This window comes from Chlorocebus sabaeus, chromosome 3, assembly GCF_047675955.1.
Source record: "Chlorocebus sabaeus isolate Y175 chromosome 3, mChlSab1.0.hap1, whole genome shotgun sequence".
Taxonomy (NCBI): domain Eukaryota; kingdom Metazoa; phylum Chordata; class Mammalia; order Primates; family Cercopithecidae; genus Chlorocebus; species Chlorocebus sabaeus.
This window is the reverse complement of record NC_132906.1, coordinates 83,392,612-83,417,553: the sequence shown is the minus strand read 5'-3', so window position 1 is coordinate 83,417,553 and position 24,942 is coordinate 83,392,612. Positions and strand designations below refer to the sequence as shown.

General features: G+C 40.5%; 1 protein-coding gene across 2 annotated transcripts in view; it reads right to left on the bottom strand.

Moving 5' to 3' along the window:
• The window catches only part of ITGBL1 (integrin subunit beta like 1), a 248,587-nt gene extending 224,346 nt beyond the window's left edge, over window positions 1-24,241 (bottom strand). The window contains exons 1-2 of one of the 2 annotated variants that reach the window (XM_073014478.1): window positions 23,735-24,241; window positions 22,567-22,784 (exon numbers count right to left, since the gene is read on the bottom strand). In XM_073014478.1, the coding sequence (XP_072870579.1) occupies window positions 22,567-22,784; window positions 23,735-23,832 (316 nt within the window). In that variant the 5' untranslated portion in view covers window positions 23,833-24,241. The remainder of the gene's footprint in view (window positions 1-22,566; window positions 22,785-23,734) is intronic. The other variant, XM_007960812.3, reaches the window with a different exon arrangement.
• Window positions 24,242-24,942: the final 701 nt, after the last annotated feature.

The following is a 24,942-nucleotide window of genomic DNA, read 5'->3' as shown; positions in this document are numbered from 1 at the left end:
TCTCTGATGGAGAGTGATTATGAGCAGTTTTTCATGTGTCTGTTGGTTGTATGAATGTCTTCTTTTGAGAAGTGTCTGTTCATATTCTTTGCCTACTTTTCGTGTCTTTACAGATGAAGTGTTTTTCTTGTAGGCAACTATTCATTGGGTCTCATTTGTTTCGTTTAGTTTTTGAATCCAGTAAGTCACTCCATGTCTTTTGATTAGAGAGTTTAGACCATTCATATTCAATATTATTATTAATAAGTAAAGACTTAATCCTGCCATTTTGTTGCTTGTTTTCTGGTTGTTTTGTCATCTTTCCTTCTTTCTTGCTTTCCTTCCTGTCTTCCTTTTTGTGAAGATTATTTTCTCTGCTGGTATGCTTTAATTTCATTTTTAAACTTTTTATCTGTCAATTTTGGGAATTGAGGTTACTATGAAGCTTGCAAATAATATAATTTTTTTTTTTTTTTTTTTTTTTTTTTTTTTTTGAGACAGAGTCTCGCTCTGTTACCCAGGCTGGAGTGCAGTGATGTGATCTTGGCTCACTGCAAGCTCTGCCTCCTGGGTTCACGCCATTCTCCTGCCTCAGCCTCCTGAGTAGCTGGGACTACAGTTGCCCGCCATGACGCCTGGCTAATTTTTTCTATTTGTTGGTAGACCCTGGGTTTCACCATGTTAACCAGGATGGTCTCAATCTCCTGACCTCGTGATCTGCCCGCTGTGGCCTCCCAAAGTGCTGGGATTACAGGCATGAGCCACCGTGCCTGGCCAATTCATTGTTTTAAACTGATGACAACACTGATTGCAAAAAATGAACTAACAAGCCAAGAGAAAACTAATGTAAATGATGATCGGTCCCTGGTGCTTTAGTTTGTTTGGTGAGGTCATGTTTTCCTGGATGGCCTTGATGCTTGTGGATGTTCACTGGTGTCTGAGCATTAAAGAGTTAGGTATTTATTATTGTCTTCACTGTCTAGGCTTATTTGTACCTATCCTTCTTAGAAGGGATTTCCAAGCATTCAAAGGGAATTGAGTGTTGTTATCTAAATCTTTGGTCATTGCAGCTGTGTCTGCATTAGGGGGCACCCCAAGCCCAGTAATGCTGTGATTCTTACAGACTTGTAGAGGTATCCCCTTGGTGGTCCTGGGTAAGATCCAGGAGAATTCCTTGTATTATCAGGCAGATTCTTATTCTCTTCCCTTACTTTCCTCCAAAAAAATGTAGTCTCTCTTTTCATGCTGATCTGCCTGGAACTGGGGGAGGGGTAACACAAACACCCCTGTAGCAACCACTTCTGGGACTGCTCTGGGTTAACCCCAAAGACAGCATGGTACTAGGTCTCACCCAAGGCTCACAGCAACCACATTGCCTAGCTACTGCCAATTTTATTCAAAGCCCAAGGGCTCTTCAGTCAGCAGGTTGCAAACTGAGCCAGGATTGTGTTCCTCCCTTTAGGGCAGCAAGTTACTCCCCGGCTCTGGGCTGGTCCAGAAATGCTGTCCATGAGCCAGGGCATGGAGTCAGGAAACTTAAGAAGCTACTGAGTGCTCTGTTCTGCTGTGACTTGAGTTGGCACCCAAGCTGCAAAACAAAGTTCTTCCCACCCTTCCCTCTCCTTTCCTCAGTCAGAAAGAGTGTCTATCCATGGCCACGACCACCTCAGGCCTGGTACCAATGTTCACTCGAGCCTCAGCTTGTGGTGAATGCTACCAGGCCTTGGTTTCTCCCTTCAGGACAGTGGGCTTCCCTCAGGCCCAGCGTGGATCCAGAAATGCCATCCAGGAGTCAAGGCCGAGAACTGTAGAACTGGGGACCCCAGGGATTCACTTGATCCTCTATCCCACTGGGCCAAGCTGTAGACAACGTCCCCTTTACTATTCATTCTCCTTTCTTCAAGCAAAAGAAATCTCTCCCCATGGCCACCACCCCTTGAAATATGTTGGATCACACCTGAATCTAGCATGACCCTGGGTCTCACCCAAGGCCCACAGCAAGTACTGCCTGGGTACCACTGATATTTATTCAAAGCCCAGGGACTCTTTAGTCAGCAGGTGATGAATTCTGCCAACACTAGGTCCTTCCCTTCAAGGTAGTGGGTTTCCCTCTGGCACAAGGAACTAGGGCCTGGAATGGGGGCTCTGGTACACTATTTTATTGTGGCTGAGCTGGTATCCAAGTTGCAAGACAAATTCCTCTTTACCCTCTCCTCCTGGAGCTATGAGTTGCAGCTGCCTAGGGTCAAAAGAGGGGTGATGCATACACTCCCTTGGCTGCCCTGGCTGGTGTCTTATGAGGTCACATGCATCCCACATCCAGTGGCTCCAAGCCCGGTACAGAGCAGGACTTGCCCAGAAATCATAGTTCTTATGGTCTAGACTGTCTTTCAAGTTTATTTAAGACACCAGAGTATTTTAGTCCACAGTGGTGGTGCCAGCCAGAACTCAGGCTCCAACTGCTGGAATGGATGATTCCTCTCTGGCTGGGGCTGATCAAAATGCTCTGTCTGTGGTCATCAGCTGAATTCTGCCCCTTTTTGTACAGGGCAAAACTGAGTTCCGATCCAAAGTTCCACAATCACTGTTCCCTCTCCTTCAAGCACAGAGATGGTCTCTCCATGCTACATGGCTGCTGTCAGTGGATGGGGGAGGCATGGAGTGGTGATTCAAGACTGCCTCTCCTGCCGCTTCAGTGCCTGTTTCTTTGACATGGTATTGAAACCAGGCACTGTGATCACTCATCTGGTTTTTGGTTCTCATAAAGGTGCTTTCCTGCATGGATAATTGTTCAATTTGGTGCTCCTGTAGGGTGGATGATCACTGGAGAGTTCTGTTTAGCTATCTTGTTCCACTTCCCACTCAAGAATCATATTTAAATCTTTACAACCTCTGCAGCTACAAATACAGCATCTTATAAATAGTAGTTGCTTAATAAATAACTGTTGATTGAACAAACAACATAATTACACACACAACATAAACATATACAACTCTTATTTTATATCAATATATAAATCCTTGGCTCTATATATGAGAAAGCAGTCCATTTTTAGAGTTTTAATTCTTAAAGATTGTGTCTATTTGATATGGATAAATATGTTTGTCAAATATATTTATACAAATATGGACACCAAATCAAAATATATCTTAAATTTCAAAATTGATGAAACTTATGGAAATATTAGTTCCTAAAGGACTTAAAGTTCCTCATTAAAAATATGAACCAATCCTCTGCATTAAGTTAATGGACTTCACAATAGCGTTGTCAGTTAATTTACAATAGTTGACTGGCCACCCAAGGTCTGTGTGACAGCTAACACCATTTAAAACCATTTACGTTTTCCTTTCTTCTCAAGTAAGTTGAGTTATATGGTTTAAAAAACCCCGAAACAGAAATTTGAATAAATATGTTGACTGCTTCCAACACTCTTGAAGTTCTCAAGAAACTCTAAAAGTAGCTAATTCAAAGATCTAAGCATATTATCCTACATAAAATATTATTTTAAGGTAGAAAAAGCATGAAAATTAAAGTAATGTAACAAAAAATAGGTAAGTGAATTACTGAATGTGCATATGAAAACAGACAACTACTGAATCTGTCTCATGATTTGTACCAGTAGTTTGGTTGCAATCTTTGCTGTGCTTTACGGGATTTGTAACACTCATTTTTACTAAGAGCATTTGGAAGGTGCCATAAAGTGGCATATTGGATATATTTCAGTGCAGTGTTCTTTAACTCATAAGACATTAAGTCTACATTTAGGAAATTAAGGATTTTTGTGAAGGGACGTGAAAATTTTTAAACAAGTAAAAATATATCCAGAAGTTAATACATAAGAGAGTTCACATCAATCTCATAAAAATGAATTCCCTAAACATAGACCTAGTGTCTTATGATGTCAATGTAATTTACTATGTAATTATTAATATGGTCATACTTAAAATAAAAATACAGCGTATTTATTTCCAAATTAAATATAAATGTCAGATATTTACGATCATGTCAATAAATTAATTTCACTGAATATTTGAATATCCTTTCTAAATCCTACTGACGGTATTACTGCTCTGAGCTCCTCACTCACTCCCACCATGCCACCATGCAGAACAGAGATCTCTGGCTTGGGCCTGGGGCTCCTTTTGCCCAATGATATTTGGATATAAACTGCAGGTTATTGGTTCAGAGTCAAAGCTTTAAGAGATCTCAAGTATTTCCTCTCCCTTTCCAGTGCTCCTGTGATCCACAATACCAAAAACATAGCTTGGGTAGCATAAAAATAACATGCAGTAGAATGCAGCCAGCCTTCAGGCTGAAGTCCAGGCTTGCCTGGCTGAGTCGTAGTTCATATGCACACCCAAGAGACATATATATATATGTGCAATGTATATACACACACACACACACACACACACACACATATTTGTATTGCCTTTTTGTAAGGCACTAAATGTTGTGGGGGTCTGTAATGAAGCATTCTTGAAGCAATAACATCAAAGACCTAAGAGAAAACCATACAGAAAATCAGATACTATTCCTGCCCTTGAGGAGTATATAATTTAATCATAGTGACACGGGAATGGCCTGATAATACTGATAACAAAAAAGAAGTTGTTGCTGAGGATTTACTACCTGCAAGGGAGTTTTCTCAATAATAACACTATGAGATGAGGAAACAGAGGCACAAGCAAATCAACTAACTTCCCAAAATCAACAGTTCATAATAGGCAGAGCCAGTTTTGGAACCCGTATAGTCTTTCTCCTTCAATCTCCTCAGTATTCTGCCTCTCACACTTTCACATATGAAAATGACATTTAATTATGGTAGATTAATACTGCATGTGATTATTCAAAATTCAGAAAAGAGATTTAATACTTCTTGGGGCATTCGTTAGCCAGTGTCACTGTGCTAAATGGTGTAATAACAAAGTGACTGATGGCACAGTTTTTATGTCAGACAACATGTGATCTTAAACATTTTATTTAATCTTTTTGAGGTTCATGCTTTTATCTTTAGAATGGTAAGATGATTTATCCTGCTATTTGTTTATTGGGAGAATTTAACACCACACAAGAAGTATATAGTAATTCTAAATAAATGTTAGCTGTATTATCATTACCTTATTTCAAATTCATAATAAGCATATAGGATGATTCTAATTAAATAGATATTTAAGGGCACCCCATAGAATGTTGTCCTATTAGAAAAGGAATTATTTTTCCAGACTATTGCTATTCTCTTCTAAACACCCCTCACACAGCTCCCACACACACCTCATTCGTTAGTGGTTCTTCAAAGTCATGGCTCTCTTCCTAGGTTGCCCAGTTGACTTTCATATAAAGGGCAGCAAAGACTATCATGGTCTTTGATAACTATACATCCAGAGGGTAAATGTTGAGATGCACACAAATATCATTATTTCATTGTGCTTTAACAGTCTGTGTGCATATAGTTGGGGAATTAAAGACGAACACCAAGTCTGCTTTATAAAATAGTAATGCCTAGGCAGGAGAATCACTTGAACCCAGGAAGTGGAGGTTGCAGTGAGCCGAGATCGCGACACTGCACTCCTGCCTGGGTGATAGAGCGAGACTCTGTCTCAAAAAAAAAAAAAAAAAAAAAAAAAAGAAAGAAAGAAAAGTAAAGAAATAAAATAGTAATGTCTATATTATAATACCTTTCAAGCACTGGACATGCATTAAACAATTACTCATGGATATGAAAGTTCTTAAATCCTGAAGGAAAGCAGAGCTTCCAAGGTTAGCTAAGGTAACAGAATATTTCGTTTTAGCAGTCAACTGTAAGAAAATTATTTCCACCCTTTTATCAAATCTGCAGTCAGATTCAGCTCCTGTTGCCTTCTGATGGCTGAAATCTCACAGCTAATGAAGCTAGGTCTGGTCATAAGATTTCCCTGTTCTTCTCTAGACATCCTTTTGGAGATGTTTAATAAGTGCCTTTTGAATTTAACTGAACTGAGGCTCAGAGAAGTTGCGTGATTTGTGCAACATCACACAGGCAGCAACAACAGTGGAGAAAGATCAAATGGCTTTGTTTTTTAATTTCATTTCCCAAGCATTTTCCAGAGCATTCTGCCTCTGCATTTTCATCCTACCCAAACCTTCCTGCTTAGTTTTCCTAAGGAAAAGATTGTTAAATTCAGTCAAGACTGTACTCTTTTAATAAAAGATCAGTGCATTGCCACTCATACGTCTTAAAATTCAACACCTGTTCGCGGTGGCTCAAGCCTGTAATCCCAGCACTTTGGGAGGCCAAGACGGGCGGATCACGAGGTCAGGAGATCGAAACCATCCTGGCTAACTCGGTGAAACCCCGTCTCTACTAAAAAATACAAAAAACTGGCCGGGCGTGGTGGTGGGCGTCTGTAGTCCCAGCTACTCGGGAGGCTGAGGCAGGAGAATGGCGAGAACCCGGGAGGCGGAGCTTGCAGTGAGCTGAGATCCGGCCACTGCACTCCAGCCTGGGCGACAGAGCGAGACTCCGTCTCAAAAAAAAAAAAAAAAAAAAAAAAAAAATTCAACACCTGTTTTGTTTTTGGGTGTGTGTGTGTGTGTGTGTGTGTGTGTGTTTTGTTTCTTGTTTTTTGTTTTTTTACATGGATACATGGAGTTTCACTCTTGTCGCCCAGGCTGGAGCACAATGGTGTGATCTCAGCTCACTGCAACCTCCACCACCCCGGTTCAAGCAATTATCCTGCCTCAGCCTCCTGAGTAGCTGGGATTATAGGCACCCACCATCACGTCCAGCTAATTTTTCTATTTTTAGTAGAGACGGGGTTTCACCATGTTGGCCGGGCTGGTCTCGAACTCGTGACCTCAGGTGATCCACCTGCCTCAGCCTCCCAAAGTGCTGGGATTATAGGCATGAGCCACAGCGCCCAGCAACAACTGGTGCATTAACAGGGATATCTGAAATATTGAAAGATCAGAATATCCAGAATCCCAGGTAGGCAGGATGTCCCCACAAGTCTTCATATTATGACCCATGGTCCACCCGTTCATTTCCAAGGTGCAAAGTGAACCTACATGATGATCCAATCAAAACTGTTCAGTTTTCTATAAACGCCTTTCTTCTCTCTCTTTGCAGTATTGTTGGCTCACATTGATTTGATCTCAAAAAGACTATACATATATTAAAATCTGCATGTTTTTAAATTTTTTGAGCTCACTTTATAAAAATTAATTTTATAAGAACAAAAGAGAATCTCTGATGTGACTTATTCGTAATAGCCAAAATATGTAATACACAAAATAATATAAGGTAATGCCCAAGGAAATAACAAATATGTAGAGTCAACTCTCCTACCTTCTTTTTCTTTCACTTTTACAGACAAGAAAAATTAGGTTATGGAGGAGTTCCTTCAAAGGCTCACTCAGGAGGATCTTCTTATTTGGATATGGTTGATGTTAAATGCAATCTCTCTAAAAACTTCAACTATAGCTGAGAAGATGCTCGTTATCAGTACAAGTAATTTTGTCCCAGTGATTTTGGTTATCTCAATTTCTTTAATATTAAATGCATAAGGGGTTCTTTTGCCCAGTACTTTCTTAAGATTTTAGCTTTTACATGCACTCTCGAAGACAAAAGTGGGAACTAAAATCTACTTTTCCAAGAAAAAACTCAAGAGAAGTTTATATTTTTAAATGTAAATAAAGTTTCTGAAAATTATGCTTTCATTTTAGTACTCCAAAACTCATGAAGAAATTATCCCCGCATATACGGTTTTAGGATAACTTTATTATAGTGCTGAAGAAAACCCTTCTATTGATTTGGGGCGGGAGGAATTTCTCCTCAGGCTTACTTAGCACAATAGTTGGAGAATAATTGTTTTGAGTATCTCTTAAAAGTTATTATAAAAATTGAATGAATTCATATGTATGAAAATATTTTCCAGGATAGTATACTCAAATAGAGGTAGATACTCCTCTTATTCATTTGTATTACGAATGTAGCGTTAATTTCAAGGCTTAAAATTATCCAAACAGGCCACTGAAAGTAGTCTCTCCAGTACACAGTTAACAAATCAAATATTTTCTTTCTTGAAACAAATGAATTATTTCCATGTCAAGACAGCTCTTAGAGCTTATATAACTAATGGTGTTGCCCAGAAAAGAAAAGAAAATAGTCTATAACTTGTCCTTTGTATTTTGGAGAGGAAATCACTTAAATGGCCAAGTCACTTTGTTTATAAAAATAACTAGTTTTTGTCTAACTATTTTGCACAGCAGAAAATGATAGCTTTGAAGGAGCAGTAATGAACAATTAGGAAATACATTTACCACGTTTTCATTTTCTGATTTTGGCTCCTTACTCTACCCCATTGACTAAGTCGTGAATTTACAGTTAATGCCTTGCCATAGGAGAAGTTTTTAAGCAATGCCAAAACTCATTGACCTCTTTAAAAAAAAAATTAGCCTACCTTTCCCTAGGAAGTTTCCAGATAAAATAACAGAACAGGAAACTAGAGTGGGTAGGTATTCACTTTGAATAATTCGGTGTTTGAACTAGTGACTATGTACAAACAATTACAACGATAGGGCTCTTGGCACAGGGACTGAGTTTATTATATACCCTAAGAGTGGGGCCGTACAAGGTCAAGTCAGTAAGCACCCTTATAAAAGTCTTATTTTTCTTTTCTCTTTATAAAGCCCTCATTCTTCTACCCACCCTTAAGTAAGATGATTTAAAGTAGATGGAAGAATGACTTCTATTACAAAATATAGTTTCTTATTTGCCAGGAAATGTGATTCTTGGAAAGACAAAGCACTCCTTTTCCAAGGAAAATGAGATTTGCAACCTCCATGCAGCTCTCTCTCTTTATCAATTTAGAAGTTAATAGAAAATAGCTTGAGAATTTACCCACGTAGAGTCCCAAAAACGCCCTGGTAAATTCCCCTGATACTCTCAGTCTAGCGGTACCAGACTTTTCCACCTCCTTAGACGTGATTCTTGCCTTTAAATCTCACACCAGGTTTGGAAGCTAAATTTCCCAAAGAACAAAGGCTTCAATATCCGGGTCCCACTGATGTGAGGTTTCCCTTGGCCAAGGTCAGCTCGTAGACCGGCTGCTATGATGCAAATATTGACCCATATTTTGGAACCTAATCCCCAATGTGACAGTATTAAGAAGGTGGGTGGGCCTGTAGGAGGCGAATAGGTCATGAGTACTCCACCCGCATGAGTGGGATTAGTGCCCTTACAAAAGAGGCTTGGCGGAGCCTGTTTCCCCCTCTCAACATGTGAGGATACAGGAGCCATCCAGGAAGCTGAAAATGAGCCCTCACCATACACTGAATCTGCTGGTACCTTGATTCTAGACTTCCCAGCCTCCAGAACTGTGAGCATTAAATTTGTCCTGCTTCTAAATTACTCAGTCTAGGGTATTTTGTTACAGCAGCCTGAATGGACTAAACCATCTACCCTGCAACAAATTCTGGAGTCCTTCGGGTTGACATAAAAGGACACTAGACAGTAATTCAAAATCACACAAAGCAAGTTCCAGGAAAGATTGATCTGTATTGTGTACTCAGAACTGTGCTAAATACCTTTTTTTTTTTTTTTTGTGCTAAATATGTTTGTTTTTAGTTTCCAGAAAAATATGTGAGATGGTGCTAGTATTCAGAATATTCGGCATATCTGTGAACATAAGAAATGTGAAATTGTGAAAAATGTGTTTGGTGTAGACCATATTAAGTGACAGTGGTGTTAAGATCTAACTAGACAGATGGGAGCATACAGGGTGAGAAAGAGGAAACAGGGTCAGCATGCCATTAAACAGGAATCAGATTCTAGAATGTCTTAATGGCCAAGGAGATTGGAAGCCAAAGTTTAGATGTGATACCCATAGTATATACCCTGCGTGTGTGTTCATGAAGTAAATCAAAGCAGGGGTACAGAATAAGTGGCCAGTACAAACGGTTAGAATGATCTTTAAAGGGAATTTGTAAAAGCACGGATACTTGACAAAATGTCACTTATGGTGATTCACCAAGTGGTGGTACACAGGATAGACAGAATGGAAGACAGCCTGAAGCCTGACGTGTGATAAGAACTTAACTATTATTAATGTTCCTTGTCAAGGGAAATGAAGGCTAAGCTAAGGCACTAGCAACAGAAGAAAATTTAGCAGAAAATTAAGTGAAAACATTAGCAATGTTGGCAGGATATGAGAGCAAATGAAAAGGATGAGTCAAAGTTGGCCATGGTTTACTTGGATGACTAAGAAGATCCCCATCCCCTCCAAGTTTTCTTGGCCTTTCTGACTCCACGTCTTCATTTTGGTTGGCTTGTCAACTGTTTATCAGTAACATCACTACCTCTGCTCTTAAAGTTATGAGTGTCTTTATCCTCTAACCTCTACACGGTTACCACTATCCTCAATTATTAATCTTTTCAGATGCCTTTACCTAAATATTTATTCCATAGCCATGATGGTAATTTAAATAAGCTGAATCTCATTTATTCACTGAACATATATTTACTGAGCCCCTACAAAGTGCCAGTTACTCATTGCAGGGATCCTCAACCTCATGCCTTCCCTTTGAAAAAGTCAGAAGTACTATACCAAATATAAATGGGTGACTGAGGCTTAGGTGGATATTTTTGTTATTTGCCAACATCACATAGTGGATCACTTAAGTGGAAAAGTGGATAATAGGGCCTGTTTCTCCTGTCTTCTAATTCAGTTATTTTTCCATTGATGCAAGCTGCTTCTTAAGGCAGAGAGTCTTAAATCCAGACAAATCTAAAGCTGATTTATCACATTATTTTATTTCCTTTTTTCTTCCTTCTGAGATGTGACTACAAAATTCAGAGTAGTTTAGCAAAGAACAGTATATCTGTTCATAGAAACCATAATTTATTATTAGAATCAAAATAACACAAGCAGCTATTATTGTCTCAAAGATAGAGAAAATTTATCATTAGTTTTATATTTTTAAGACCATGTCTTTCAGAGGACAGCTACACGAGAATCCTGAGTGATTTTTGTCTCCAACCCTAGACTCAAGGATTTCCAATGAAACCTAATTTTGGTGACATTTCCAAATACTCCACGAAAATGTATATAGCATTAAAATATATTAGTAATAAGAATGTCACTATTATTTATTTTGAAAAAAGAAAAGAAACTGTTTTCTCTCTTCTATCTTTGCACAGTTTTAGTATAACAATATGAGGACCATTTACCAACTATTAACTGTAATTTGAATGTGACTTGAGTAGCCTAAAAGCATTTAGTTAACTCCATAGTGAAAAAAGAATCCAATTATGAATCACCCAAATGATATGTCATTGTTTACATAGCATTCATTAAACAGAGAAAGACACAAAAGTATTCCCCAATGAGATACTGATTTCTAGCAGGTTTACAAATGTGGTGTCAAGTCCCAAGCAACCTTTATATCAAGAGTGTCAGCATTACAGAAATTTGAAAGTGGACTTGACTTCGATCTGCAGGTAGTTGTCTACCAGAAAAGGGCTTACGCATCTATGTCCCTGTGTATAGCATTTAGACTCACACATATATCCAAACACACGTATATATGTATGTGCACATACTTACATATTGACATATGTATGGTATATGTATATGAAATTAGGGTATCAAATATGTATGTATACACATATAAATATGTATATATATTATTTATGTTTGTATAGGCAATCAAAATATATACATATACCAAATATAAATGGATGAAATATATATATTTTGATTGCCTATACAGGCGTAAAAAATATATAGGAGGATATATATACACATATACATATAGAGAGAGAGAGAGAGAGAGAGACCCGCCCTGGGTCTTCTCATTTATGTATACATATACATAATAAATCAGAATGTAAAAAACTACATATATACAAGCAGATACATGCATATACGTCTGTATCCTTAATATCTGAGGACATCAACACTTGGGGTACAAGCCAAGACTTTAGAGGCCACGAATGGGCAAAAAATGAGATGACAGAAATCATAACTAAACTCCTTGTGAAAAATGAACATTAGTTGAAAATGAAATTTTAAAAAAATGTGATGAGAAGGAGGGGTTCAAACAGAATAAAGAAGAGAGGCTGAAGTACATAACAGTGCATTGGGAGTTTTAAGAATGGGCCAGGCGCGGAGGCTCATGCCTGTAATCCCAGCACTTTGGGAGGCCAAGGTGGGTGGATCACATGAGGTCAGGAGTTTGAGACCAGCCTGGCCAACATGGTGAAGCCCTGTCCCTACTAAACATACAAAAATTAGTCAGGCGTGGGGGCGTATGCCTATAGTCCCAGCTACTCAGGAGGCTGAGGCAGGAGAATTGCTTGAACCCGGGGTGTGGAGGTTGCAGTGAGCCGAGATCGCACCACTGCACTCCAACCTGGGTGACAGAGCAAGAATCCGTCTCAAAAAACAACAACAACAAAAAAAAAGCAAAAGAACTAGAATGACTCCTATTCAATCTTTAGTTGTTTGCATTCTTATGATTAAATAACACACAACCCAACGTCTCCAGAACATTCAGTAATGTTTACCGCATATTTTTAAAAATCTGTGAGTTATTTTTATTTTTTTTTATTGTGTTGCTTTCTGCAGTTTTGCAACTGAAGTAGCAGTTTCTGGGATCAACCTATTTGGACTCAACAATTTAGAGGAGATCAAGGAACACCCTAGAAATACAGGCATCTCAGTGGAGGAAAGAGTCAGAAGCAGAACTGCACTTACAGAGTAAGCCCTGGGAGTTTGCAGATGTCTAAAGGTTTCCAGCAGAGAAAAAGAATGAAAATTCCAAATTCAAGGACAGTTCTGAGGGTAGGGTTCTGGAGCGTTCCATGAGATCAATTATAATAGTATAAATCATAGTGTAGATGTCAGGGACAGGAACACAAAAGGCAGGTTCTGAGACAAAGACATATACAAGACTCAAAAAGTTGGCAGTGCGGTGAGTTGGGGCATGATGCAGTAAGCTCTCAGATTCCTCATTCTGGCCAGGGCTGAGGGCACACCCAGCCCTGGCACTATAGAGCAGGCAAGCTGGCTGGGATAGAATAGTTCAAAGACTACCAGAGCAATTCCAAGACATGAATTTAGCACTAGAGGAAGATATACCATGGAAAGAAAATTGCTTTTTTGAAAATAAATATCTTAGGACCAGGAATTCAGCTAGGGTAGGAGAGGGGTGTCTAGCATATTTAAGCATAAAAACTCCAATGATTTGTTAATCACTCGTATGTTTTTGGCACTGTCATTATCCCTATTTGGTATTACTATTGCCCTCTTTTCAACCATAAGGAAACGGAGGTTGTCACCTCTTGGGTAACCTCCCCGTAGCACCACAGTGGTCAAGTGACAATGTCAGGCACTGAATGCAGGCAACTGTTGAGCTTTAAGTCCTTCTTCATGCTTTAGAAAGACACTTAGTGTTCCTTATCAGAAATGGTGTGGAAAAGGCCAGATGCCATGGCTCACACTTGTAATTTCAGCACTTTGGGAGGCCAAGGCAGGTGGATCCCCTGAGGTCAGAAGTTAGAGACCAGCCTGGCCAACATGGTGAAGCCCTGTCTCTACTAAACATACAAAAATTAGCCAGGCGTGAGGGCGTACGCCTATAGTCCCAGCTACTCAGGAGGCTGAGGCAGGAGAATTGCTTGAACCCGGGAGGTGGAGGTTGCAGTGAGCTGAGATTGCTCCACTGCACTCCAGCCTGGGCAACAGAGTGAGACTCCATCTCAAAAAAAAAAAAAAAAAAAAAAAAAAATATATATATATATATATATATGGAAAAGACTGGGGCCAGAGCAATTAGATCATGTAGATAACCTCAGAAAAGAAGGAAAAGACTCAGCCCTTGCATCACCAATGGAGCATAAAAGAGCTAGACGTGAATGAGTTGGAACCTCTCCCTTGCCATTCACACATACAAAGTCCCCTGCACTTTATAGGAGGGTAACTATGCTGAGAAGACTATGGGCCCTTCAAATATAGCCATACCCTTGCTCCTGAAACCTTTAAACATGTCACCTTATGGCAAAAGGCATTTTGCTGATGTTATGAAGTTTATGGGTCTTGGATAGGAAGGTTATCTTGGATTATCTGGGTTCAGTCTAGTTAAAATAGTCCTTAAAAGTAGAGTTTGTTTTTCAATGGTAGTAAGAAGGGACGTGAAAATGGAAGAGGCTCTGGGAGATGGCAGTGTGAGAAAGGTCTGACAACCTGTTTCCAGTTTTGAGATTTGGGAGTGGGGTACTTACTTGTAAGGACCCAAAAGCAGCTTCTAGAAGACAAGAGGGACCCCCACCTGACAGCCAGCAAGGAACTAGAGACCACAGTCTTACAACCACACAGAACTAAATTATCTCAACACCAATAACCAGGAAATAGATGCTCTCCTAGAGTCTCCAGAAAAGAACAGAGCCTATCAACACCTTGGCCCGGAAGTCCCATGTCAGGAGACCTTGAGACCTATAGAACTCTAGAAAAGACATTTGAGCTGTTTAAGCCTCAAGGTTTGTGGTAATTTGTTATAGCAGCAATAGAAAAATAATACAAGGGCAGGATATGAAGCTTCGCAAAATGTCTTGTCTTACTAAGTTTGCAGACAGGGAATTCCCTGAAGAATGATAACGGGGTTCTCTACTCCCAGAAAATTTTTTATTTTTTTGAGACAGGGTCTCATTCTCTCACCTAGGCTGGGTCTCATTCTCTCACCCAGGCTGGAGTGCAGTGACCTAATCATAGCTCACTGCAGCCTCAATCTCCCGTGCCCAAATGAGCCTCCTGTCTCAGCCTCCTGATAGCTGGCACTACAGTCACCCACCACTGTGTCTGGCAATTTTTAAAAATTTTTTAGTAGAGAGCAGGTCTCACTATGCTGCCCAGGCTGGTCTTGAACCACTGGGCTTCAAGGATCCTCCCACCTCGACTTCCTAAAGTACTAGGATTACAGGCGATGTGAGTCACTACACCCAGCCCCTCCTAGGGCATTAATCACCTACCTCAAGAACATGAACATGCTGAGTCACAAGGTTAGATGTAACAATGTGTATCTGAGGCCCAGAGAGCTGAGCAGCTTTTGTGGGGGTTTATGATATCAAGAACATGGGATGTCAGTTTTAGCATCATATTTCAAAATATATTGAAGACTCTGAGAACCTTATGAGGGAGGTTTATGTTTTGCAAATTTAAAATTTGTAATACAAATAAATTTGTTTCCATATGTTCCTTTCTCATTCTGGGGAAACTTTACATAGAAAATAACTCCTGAACTTCGCACATTTATACTATTTTATCTAAATACCACAATGCTATAAATATGTTCCTCTAGATCATCAAGGTGCAGGGATGACCTAGTCCAGGGCAAAGTATATCTGTCTCTGTGTGATACAGTTCGGATGTGTGTCCCCTCCAAATCTTATGTTGAAATGTGATCCCGAATCCTGTAGGTGGAATCAAGTGGGAGGTGTTTGGGTTATGGGGGCGGATGCTTCATGAATGGCTTGGTGCCCTCCCCAAGGTAATGAGTGAGTTCTCTATTTGTTCACAGAAGAGCTGATTGTTTAAAAGAATGTGGTGCCCCTCCCTCTATCTCTTGCTCCTTCTCTTACCATGTGACATGCCAGTCCCCCCTCACTTTCCGTAAGTAAAGGCTTCCTGAGGCCTCACCAGAAGCCTAGCACATGCTGGTGCCATGCTTGTACAGCCTGCAGAACTGTAGGCCAAATAAACCTCTTTCCTTTACAACCTACCCAGTCTCAGGGATTCTTTTACAGCAACACAAAACAGACTAAGATATTATGGTAGAACTGCAGAGCCTTGTCCAGATAGAGCAATACAACTGAGGAAAATTGCTGTGCACGTTTGGCACTTTCTTTTAGAATGAAAACATTTAACTTTTATATGTCACTTGGGCTAAGACAATATGCATTTATCCAACACAGATGAATGTAAGAAAGCAGAGCTCCTGAAAAATGGTTACATGAAGTGGGTGAGCTAATGGTGGAGAACTCCTGAATGTGTTTCCAAAAACTACAAGTGGTGTGAAGACTATGAGGAAAATACAGGAAAGAGGCAATGTGAAAGCCAGTCTGTCTGTTCAAGACATTTATTTACTGGTGAAGGGGATTTAGGCAGATAATGTTCTCATGTACTTGGTGCCTCTGACTCAGAGACAAGGAGGGGATATTTTGTGAAAGAGAGGGGGTGGTAAATCCAAGGTGGGCTAGATGGAAGTAAAGAAGTAGGCAAGGAAGACAGGATGAGGATTGAAGGAAGGGAGAGAAGATGAAAAATAGAAAAAGACTAGTGAAGAAAAACCCCGAGTGAATCCACAAGTAGTCTCGGAGGGAAATCGTTCAACAATCCAAGAAAAATGCAATTGGAAGGGAAAGGCAAGTCAAACAGTCCTCAGACAGCCTCAACAGCCAGGAAGTCCAGTTCTCATGAATAACCACATGTAATTCCCATATTATTTACTTCACAGTGTAAAACTCAAATATCTTCAAGAAAAAAATTCCTAATTTTTACATATTAAAAATGTTTCAATGTATTCTAATTATTTTAATTGTGTTATACTGTTAATGTTTACACATAAAAATCAATGTTTGTAAGAATGGCTTATATTTTTTATTTTTATTTTTTATTTATTCATTTAAAACAGGGCCTCCCTCTCTTGCCCAGGCTAGAGTAGAGTGGTATGATCATGTCTCACTGCAACCTATGCCTCCTGGGCTCAAGCCACCCTCCCCTCTCAGCTTCCCTAGTAGCTGGAACTTCAGGTGTGCACCATGCCCAGCTAATATTTGTATCTTTTGTAGAGACAGGGTTTCACCATGTTTCCCAGGCTGGTCTCAAACTCTTGAGCTCAAGCGATCCCACCTACCTCAGCCTCCCAAAGTGCTGGGATTATAGGTGTGAGCCACCACACGCAGCTAAGGATGGCTTATAGTCTGAATAAATGTATAAGTGTATAAAAGATATGAATATTAAATAAATTTATACATATATATATATATATATATAATCATGCTTAGTGTCACCGAGAATATAAAGTTCTTCATATCCATAAGGATACTGTTGCAGAAAAAGGCACTAAATATCAGGTAAACTAAAAAACTGGCTCAAGGTTAACAGTACAAGCAAGTTAGCCCACGTTAACAATTCAGACAAGGTTCCCATCCTGCCCCAAATGTGCTGGCCAATGAAATCGGAATCTCTTTCCGCTAGCATTAATTTTTCATTTTCTATCAATTCCACTTAAAAGAACTATAAGTCATGGATTTGGTTATCTGATTCTTTCCTGTGATTTCTTGATTCCATCAGTTCCATCATACTTCCAATCTAGCAGGCTTAAAAACCCAGCATGAGTTTTAATTCATCTTACTCATCCTTGGGCACTAATTCATACTGATTCTACTTTTAAATGGTCTTTAAAAATAATAATAATAATTCTGTTCTTATTGTCTCTCCCATGGAGTTCCTCCCCATTGGTTCTCTACTTTAACTTGCCATGCTTTGGGACACCATACAGTCAGCCCTCCATATCTGTGGGCTCCTCATTGGCAGATTAAAAATACTCAGAAAAAAATAACAGTGTAGCACAAAATAATACAACTAATATATAATAGTTGTATATATAACTATTTACATAGCATTTACATTGCATGAGGTATTAGATGTAATCAAGAGATGATTTAAAGTTTACTGGAGGATGTGTATAGGTTACATGCAAATACTACACTATTTTATATCAGAGGCTGGAACACCCTTGGTATCCACTGGTGGAGGCGGCTCCCTGGAACCAAGCCCCAGCAGATACCAAGGAATGACTATATTTCTTTCCATGAATCAGAGCACTAATGATCGCTCCCATATTTGAACTCTTAATAGCTCTTATATGCTGTTTAATCAAGAACAAACTCTCTACAATATGATCAACGGTAATTCTCAACCTATCTATTATTACTTTCCTTACAGCTCTAAGATCCAGCCAAACCAACCCTTGTAGCCCTCACTATTTCCCAAACATCCACACGTTTTTCTGCTTCTACACCTTTGCTTAAGATTTTCCTTGCTCAGAATTCCAACAGTTCACCTTTTGGACTAAAAAATCTCCCAGTACGTAAGTGTTTATGTCAAATGCTACCTGTTTCTCAAGAACTTTTAACCATAATATATAACCCCTGGCTCAATGCAGCCCTCACAAAAATTTGTACAAATGGTATCTTGCATTATATTATAGATATCTGGTATTTCTCTTTGTCCTCCCTACTCAATGGTAAGCTGCCTTCTATCCCTCATCTTTACATTCCCTTCAACAGGAGAGAGCCTAGAAAATATGCAGTGCTTCACAAGTGTTGCTAAATTGAATTATATTAGCTCTTCCTAAAATACTAAAACCGAAACTTTTTAGGTAATGTATTTCAACGGCAATTTCAAAAGATTTCTAAGAAAATGATATATTATTTAAGTGTCATTACAGCTGGTCATGGGGGCAACCAGAAATGCTTTGGAAATATCAACTGAAAGTTTCTTTCCATGCAATCAAACATTTTGCCATTCTTTCTTTTTTTTCTTTTCTTTTTTTCCTGCAATGGAGTGTCGCTCTGTCAACCAGGCTGCAGTGCAGTGGCACAGTCTTGGCTCACTGCAACCTCTGCCTCCTGAGTTCAAGCAATTCTCCTGCCTCAGCTTCCCGAGTAGCTGGGACTACAAGGCGCACACCACTACACCCAGCTAATTTTTGTATTTTTAGTAGAGACAGGGCTTCACCATTCTACCAAAATTATTTTACCCCTTAATAGACCATCACATCCATAGGAACACTCACTTGCCTGGATCTTTGTACTATAATAGTCTGAGGAAGATGCATGTGCCATGAACAAGTGGACAATGGAACAAACAGACTTCTAATGGCGGGAGACTAATCACTTTCAACCAGCACCAACTATAATAAGTATGTTTCTTATGATTCACAGTATAATAATCCCAATGGACTTAACTTTAAAAGGGCATAGTGTATCTAATACAGCTGCCCTGAGGCTGGGCCAAAATAATTATCCTTACTTGACCTTTTGGGCCTTGAATCAATAACAAGCCCAGACTACATGAAGAGAACTAAATTGCTCTCACTGCATTAAATGCCCGACAAACACCAGACCAGCTATCTATCCATCTGTCCCCTCCATGCACCCGTCCTTCCATCCATACTAGCCCACCAGTTATGAGTCACTGTAATAATGTAATGTATGTATACATTTTAATATGTACTGAGCCCTTACTTTGTGTCAGATGCTAGTCTAAGTATTTTATGTATGTTAAAGCTTACAACAGTTCTGTAAGGTAGGTACTGTTATTCCCATTTTACAGATGAAGAAATCAAAGCGAGAATGTTTAGTAACTGCCCAAGTTCATACAGCTATTGAGTAGGAGGACTAGGATTTGAATCCTAGAAATTTTCTCCCAGAGTCCACACTTTTTCTTTTTTCTTTTTCTTTTCGAGACAGTGTTTCATTCTTGTTGCCTAGGCTAGAGTACAATGGCATGATCTCAGCTCACAGCAACCTCCACCTCCTGGATTCTCCTGCCTCAGCCTTCCGAGTAGCTGGGATTACAGGCACGTGCCACCATTCCCAGCTAATTTTTTTGTCTTTTTAGTAGAGATGGGTTTCACCATGTTGGCCAGGCTGGTCTCAAACTCCTGACCTCAGGTGATCCACCCACCTCGGCCACCCAAAATGTTGGGATTATAGGTGTAAGCCACCTCGCCCAGACAAGTTTATTTTTATTTGTTTAGAGACGGAGTTTCGCTCTTGTTGCTCAGGCTGGAATGCAGTGGCACAATCTCAGCTCACCACCACCTCTGCCTCCCAGATTCAAGCAATTCTCCTGCCTCAGCCTTCTGAGAAGCTGGGATTACAGGCACATGCCACCAAGCCTGGCTAATTTTTGTGTTTTTTAGTAGGGATAGGGTTTCACCACGTCAGCCAGGCTAGTCTTGAATCTTGACCTCAGGTGATCCACCCACCTCAGCCTCCCAAAGTGCTGGGATTACAGGCATGAACCACCACACCCAGCCCAGAGCCCATACTTTTAATCACTCCATGATATAGTACTATGAGAGAAGGATTTTGTTTTCTTCTTAGAAGTTGGAGAGGTCTCTGAAGTTACTCTATTTCTGGAAAGCACCTACAGGAAATTTCACAGAGGTGTGCACAGGTGCACATAAACATAGAAAACCTGCTCTGTTTCCATATTACAGTGATAAAATTGGAGCTATTTCTTAAAAATAAAACTGAGAAGCTAAATTTGAAGCACGGAATACACTGACGAGCTCGCAAGGCAGCCCTGTGTGCTACTTGTAGGGATCTTCACACGGGCCTCACAAACGTGGTCAGGGCATTTGCGAGGACAGATTCTGCTCAAGGCCCTGTAGAGTAGGCCTTGATGGGCATCAGTCAGCAAGATGAGAATAAAAAATGAACTTCGTTATTCCATTCAGTCTTAAAATAAAGAGAAGCATTTCATCTTCTATAGAAGTGCATGCATAACCAAACAAAACCATGCTTAACTCAGTCCTGCATTTTGTATCAGGAAGGAAGGAATGCAGTGACTAAGATGCTATGAGTAAACAACAAATCATTTTCTATGGGAGGGGAAAAAGAACGCTACCACAGCATTCCTTCTGCATAGTTTTAGGGAGAAAAGCACCAGCCTAGGTTCTTCCTAGGTTCTTACCTCTTACGTCTGTAATAAAACAAGAGAAAATGCCCTGGAAAATTTGTTCAAAATTCATGATCTTGAAGAGGGTTTGCCAGAGGCCATAAGTCAGAGAAGCCAAGTAACAGTCAAATTTGGAATGAAATATTAGGCGATAACTTAGCTTTCATTCCAAAGGGCTACCCTTAATAATACTGCAGTTTGTAGGGCTACAAAGTTAAATAACAAGTTGTGGTGTTCAATATTTTTATTTTATTATTTATTGAGATGAATTCTCAATCTCTGTCACCCAGGCTAAAGTGCAGTGGCATGATCTTGGCTCTCTGCAACCTCCGCCTCCCAGGTTCAAGCAATTCTCCTGCCTCAGCCTCTCAAGTAGCTGGAATTACAGGCACATGCCACCACGCCTGGCTAATTTTTGTATTTTTAGTAGAGACTGGGTTTCACCATGTTGGTGAGGCTGGTCTTGAACTCCTGACCTCAAGTGATTCGCCTGCTTTGGCCTCCCAAAGTGCTGAGATTACAGGCGTGAGCCACCCCGCCCAGCATCCAGTATTTTTAAAGTGTTGATTCACAGCCTTCACAGGGAAAACAAACAAAGTAGATGCACCTGTGCCCCTCCAAATTTCTTCTATGACTATTTTTTGCATTGCCAAGCAGCCTGCATGTTAAGTAACCTAACTTACACACTACTGGGCCCAGGTTCCAAGAAAAAACTATTTTGCTATAAACTCATTCTTGATCTTTCTATGTTAGTGTTGGCTGACTTATTAGTCTTAGCTACATTGAGGGTAAAATAAGTGGCTAGTTTTTCCTACAAATTTGCCAAACCCTGTCTGGAATGCATTGTGTTGTGCTTTCAGTAATGGAGTTCTGTGTCACTCACAAGGCACTAATTGAAGCTCTTGGCCTTAAGTAAAATGACACATTTATCTGAAACAGGTGAAGAGGTTAAGGGTGTTCTCTGGGAAGGAATTTTTTGACCCTTTCCAATATCAGAACCTGAATCACTCCTTAAAAATGTGCAAGGAAAAATGAATGTATTTTCACTCCACCCTTACAAAATACCAAGTTTCATTGCAACTCAAAAATTCAAGCAGCTAGAACAATGCAGAAACAGTCGCTTCTAAGTAAGTATGTGCCTGTTTATTTTTTTCCTTGTTATCGTTTTCTGATACGCACTCCTGCCTGTGAACTATATTCTAATGATGAGAGGGCTAATCAGGCTTCAAAGGCAAAACCTGCCTCCCTAGAATGGAGGAAAATAATACATTCCCCCTCCCACTGTTTCCTATGTAAAATAAAATACAGGCCTAAGATCTACAAATATTATGATTAACATTCTTGATAGGGATAGGAGAACCCAGTAAAATAACTTTATTTGTGAAGACATTGGGGAATTTAGTCTGTAATGAGGAACTTTAGAGGCAAGTGAGATTTTAGAATTAAGCAAATGACGGCCAGGTGCAATGGCTCACGCCTGTAATCCCAACACTTTGGGAAGCCGGGGAGGGAGGATGGCTTGAGCCCAGAAGTTGGGGACCAGCCTGGGCAACATAGTAAGACCCCATCTTAAAAAAAAATCATAATTACAATAAAATATATAATTACAATAAAATATATAATTAAGTGAATGAATTTTTAAAATATTACTTCCATTCAAGTTCGGAGCCTGGGGGATAAAAGTATTGTGATAAATGATGGTAGAATTAACTAGCCAAAGTGTGACAATTGCGGTAACTTAATTGGTGCTTATGTGAAAGGAGGCGTGTCCTCACCCTTCACTCTTTTAGGGAGTGGCAGAAATCCCAGAAGAGGAGTTCCTACCTCCCGAAGGAGGCGGCAGCGTCGCCCCCTTACCTGCACAGGTGCTCCCGTCGTAGGTCTCGCACACCCATTCGTGGCATTCACACAGGGGCCCGAAGAACATGCCCGGCTCAGTCACATGGCAGATGCAGACGCCGCAGTCGCAGCGGCCCCGGCCGTGGCACAGCGCGGCCCCCGGAGGCTGCCCAGGTGCGCGGCAGCGGCGCTCCGACTCGGCCCGGGACAGCCTGCAGGCGGCGCCTGGCCAGCTCCTGCGCGGGCGACAAGCAACCGGCAGGCTGGGTCAGACGCGGACACCGCCCCCTGCTCCGAACCCACGTTTCCTCCCCAGTGTCCCCTCCAGGTGCAGACGCACAACCCCAGGAACAGGAAGTCTGAGGCCCACATCTCTCTGCGGTCCAAGCGCTGCCTGGAAGGGCTATATTTTCCCAAGCAAGCAGGTACCACCCACCAGAGAAACGACCAGGGCCCAAAACGTGTAAGGGGGTTACCTGCCCCCCGGACACAGGTCCCTTCTCCAGGTGAACAGAGGTGATCTGCCCTGCTCTTTGGTAGTTTGTCACTGAATCTTATATGCACATTTAGATTAAATACAAAGTAATCCAAGGTATGGCACTCAGCTGACTTTTCAGTTTTCCTTTAAAAAATGTCCCACTGCTATCCGATGGCCAATGGGCAGTTATATTATGGAAGAGAAGAGGTGAATATATAGAAAGAACTAGACATGTTATGATAGCATCGGGCATAATTTGCATTAAGCAGTCTTTAGGAACTCTACTTTTAAAAAGTTTAGTTTCACTATTGCAATGTGCCTCCGTCTCTTTCCGAATATGATACAAAATGTAATATAGACCTGTTGCTGCTGTTGGGAAACAGAGATCATTCTGCTTTACAGATTGTGAGAAGATACGGGTACACATAGAATTTTAACTCGTGGCAGAAATTCCTCCTGATATATATTTGCAGAAGTATAAATTATATTTTTATTCAATGATTGCATTTTTCCAAAGGAAAAGCAAAAGGACAGACATGAGGCAATGCACAGTGTAGATATAAGGAGAGGGAATGGAACAGGTTGAAAACAGTTTATCCCGTGTCCAATTTAGTAACAACTCTTGGCTTAGGGCAGCCATCCTGCAAGCTTGAGCCCTGCCACATAAGCACGGCAGGTCTCTACTGAAGAATAACAAACCAAACTTACCTCAGAGATGGCGAGAAGCTTTGAGGAACAGCTGACAACCCAGCAAAGAGAAGGGAGGACGCCAGCAGCAAGAAGTTCCTGAAGCCTGGGGAATGCATGCTGAGCTCCTGGGCTGCTCTGGGCGAGCTGCACTTCTGCAAGGTGGGGTTCACCAAGGGAGTCGGCAGGAGGGAGAGGTGCCACCAGCAGATGGCCGGGCAGACGGACCCACGGACACCCAGGCTTGCAGGTCCAGGACTCCAGCCGGAGTTGCAATTGCGTTGATGAGCTGCCTGCGAGGATTTGGGCAGCGGCACTGCTCTGGGCGGGGTGCTGGTGCCAAACCCCTCAGTGGAGAGTCTAGGCAGGGAAGTAATTAGAAACAGTTGTACAAGCAGATGGTTTATTTTGACATTAAAAAAAGTGTCCTGTTCACAGATTTGAGAAAATCATTTCTTTATTCAAGTACAGGCCCCAGAAATATTTGACAAGAGAATATTTGGACTGGCCGATATTAAAGAGATCTTTAAAATAACCCCTGAGTTGTGAAGAAGAAGGGTGAGGCCAGTGACTGGTGTGAACACTTGGGTAGGGAATTAGTTTCACCACATGCTTTTAAAAAAGATGCACTCTTTGGAGTTTGGGTTGGGCAAGGGCAAGGAAATTTGGCAAATACAACATTTTCTTGAATTTATTATCCTTTGATTTAAACTGGATATTTCATTTCTTTCGTCTTTAAAAAGTGTGTCATGCTTCCAGCTGTTGAGGCCAGTAGCTTATCACACCACATTTTTTTCTTGACTTGGACAGTTTAAATTGTAGTTGTCTCAAATTCACCCCATTCTCCCCATATGTCAAATATGAGAAAAAAAATTAAATATTTATAGCATAAATTGCACTGAGAAACAATCGGTGTCATTTACTAAGCACCTATTATGTGCCAGTCATTTAGTATGTGTTCTCTAATTATGACAATAATCACACATTTATTTGTGCATTATCAAATGGGGATTTAGCATCTAGCAGGTGCCAAGTTTTGTGCAAGATAGAATGAATGTAACAGGGAACTAAGCAGACATAATCCCTGCTCTCTCAGAGTCCAATGAGCTATAAAGACATTAATCAAAACAAAACCACAAAAACAAGGACAAACGGTTGCAAGTGCAATGAGAAGTTACTTCCAGATGAGATACAGGGACGTGATCTAATCAAAGATGGTAGCATTTGAA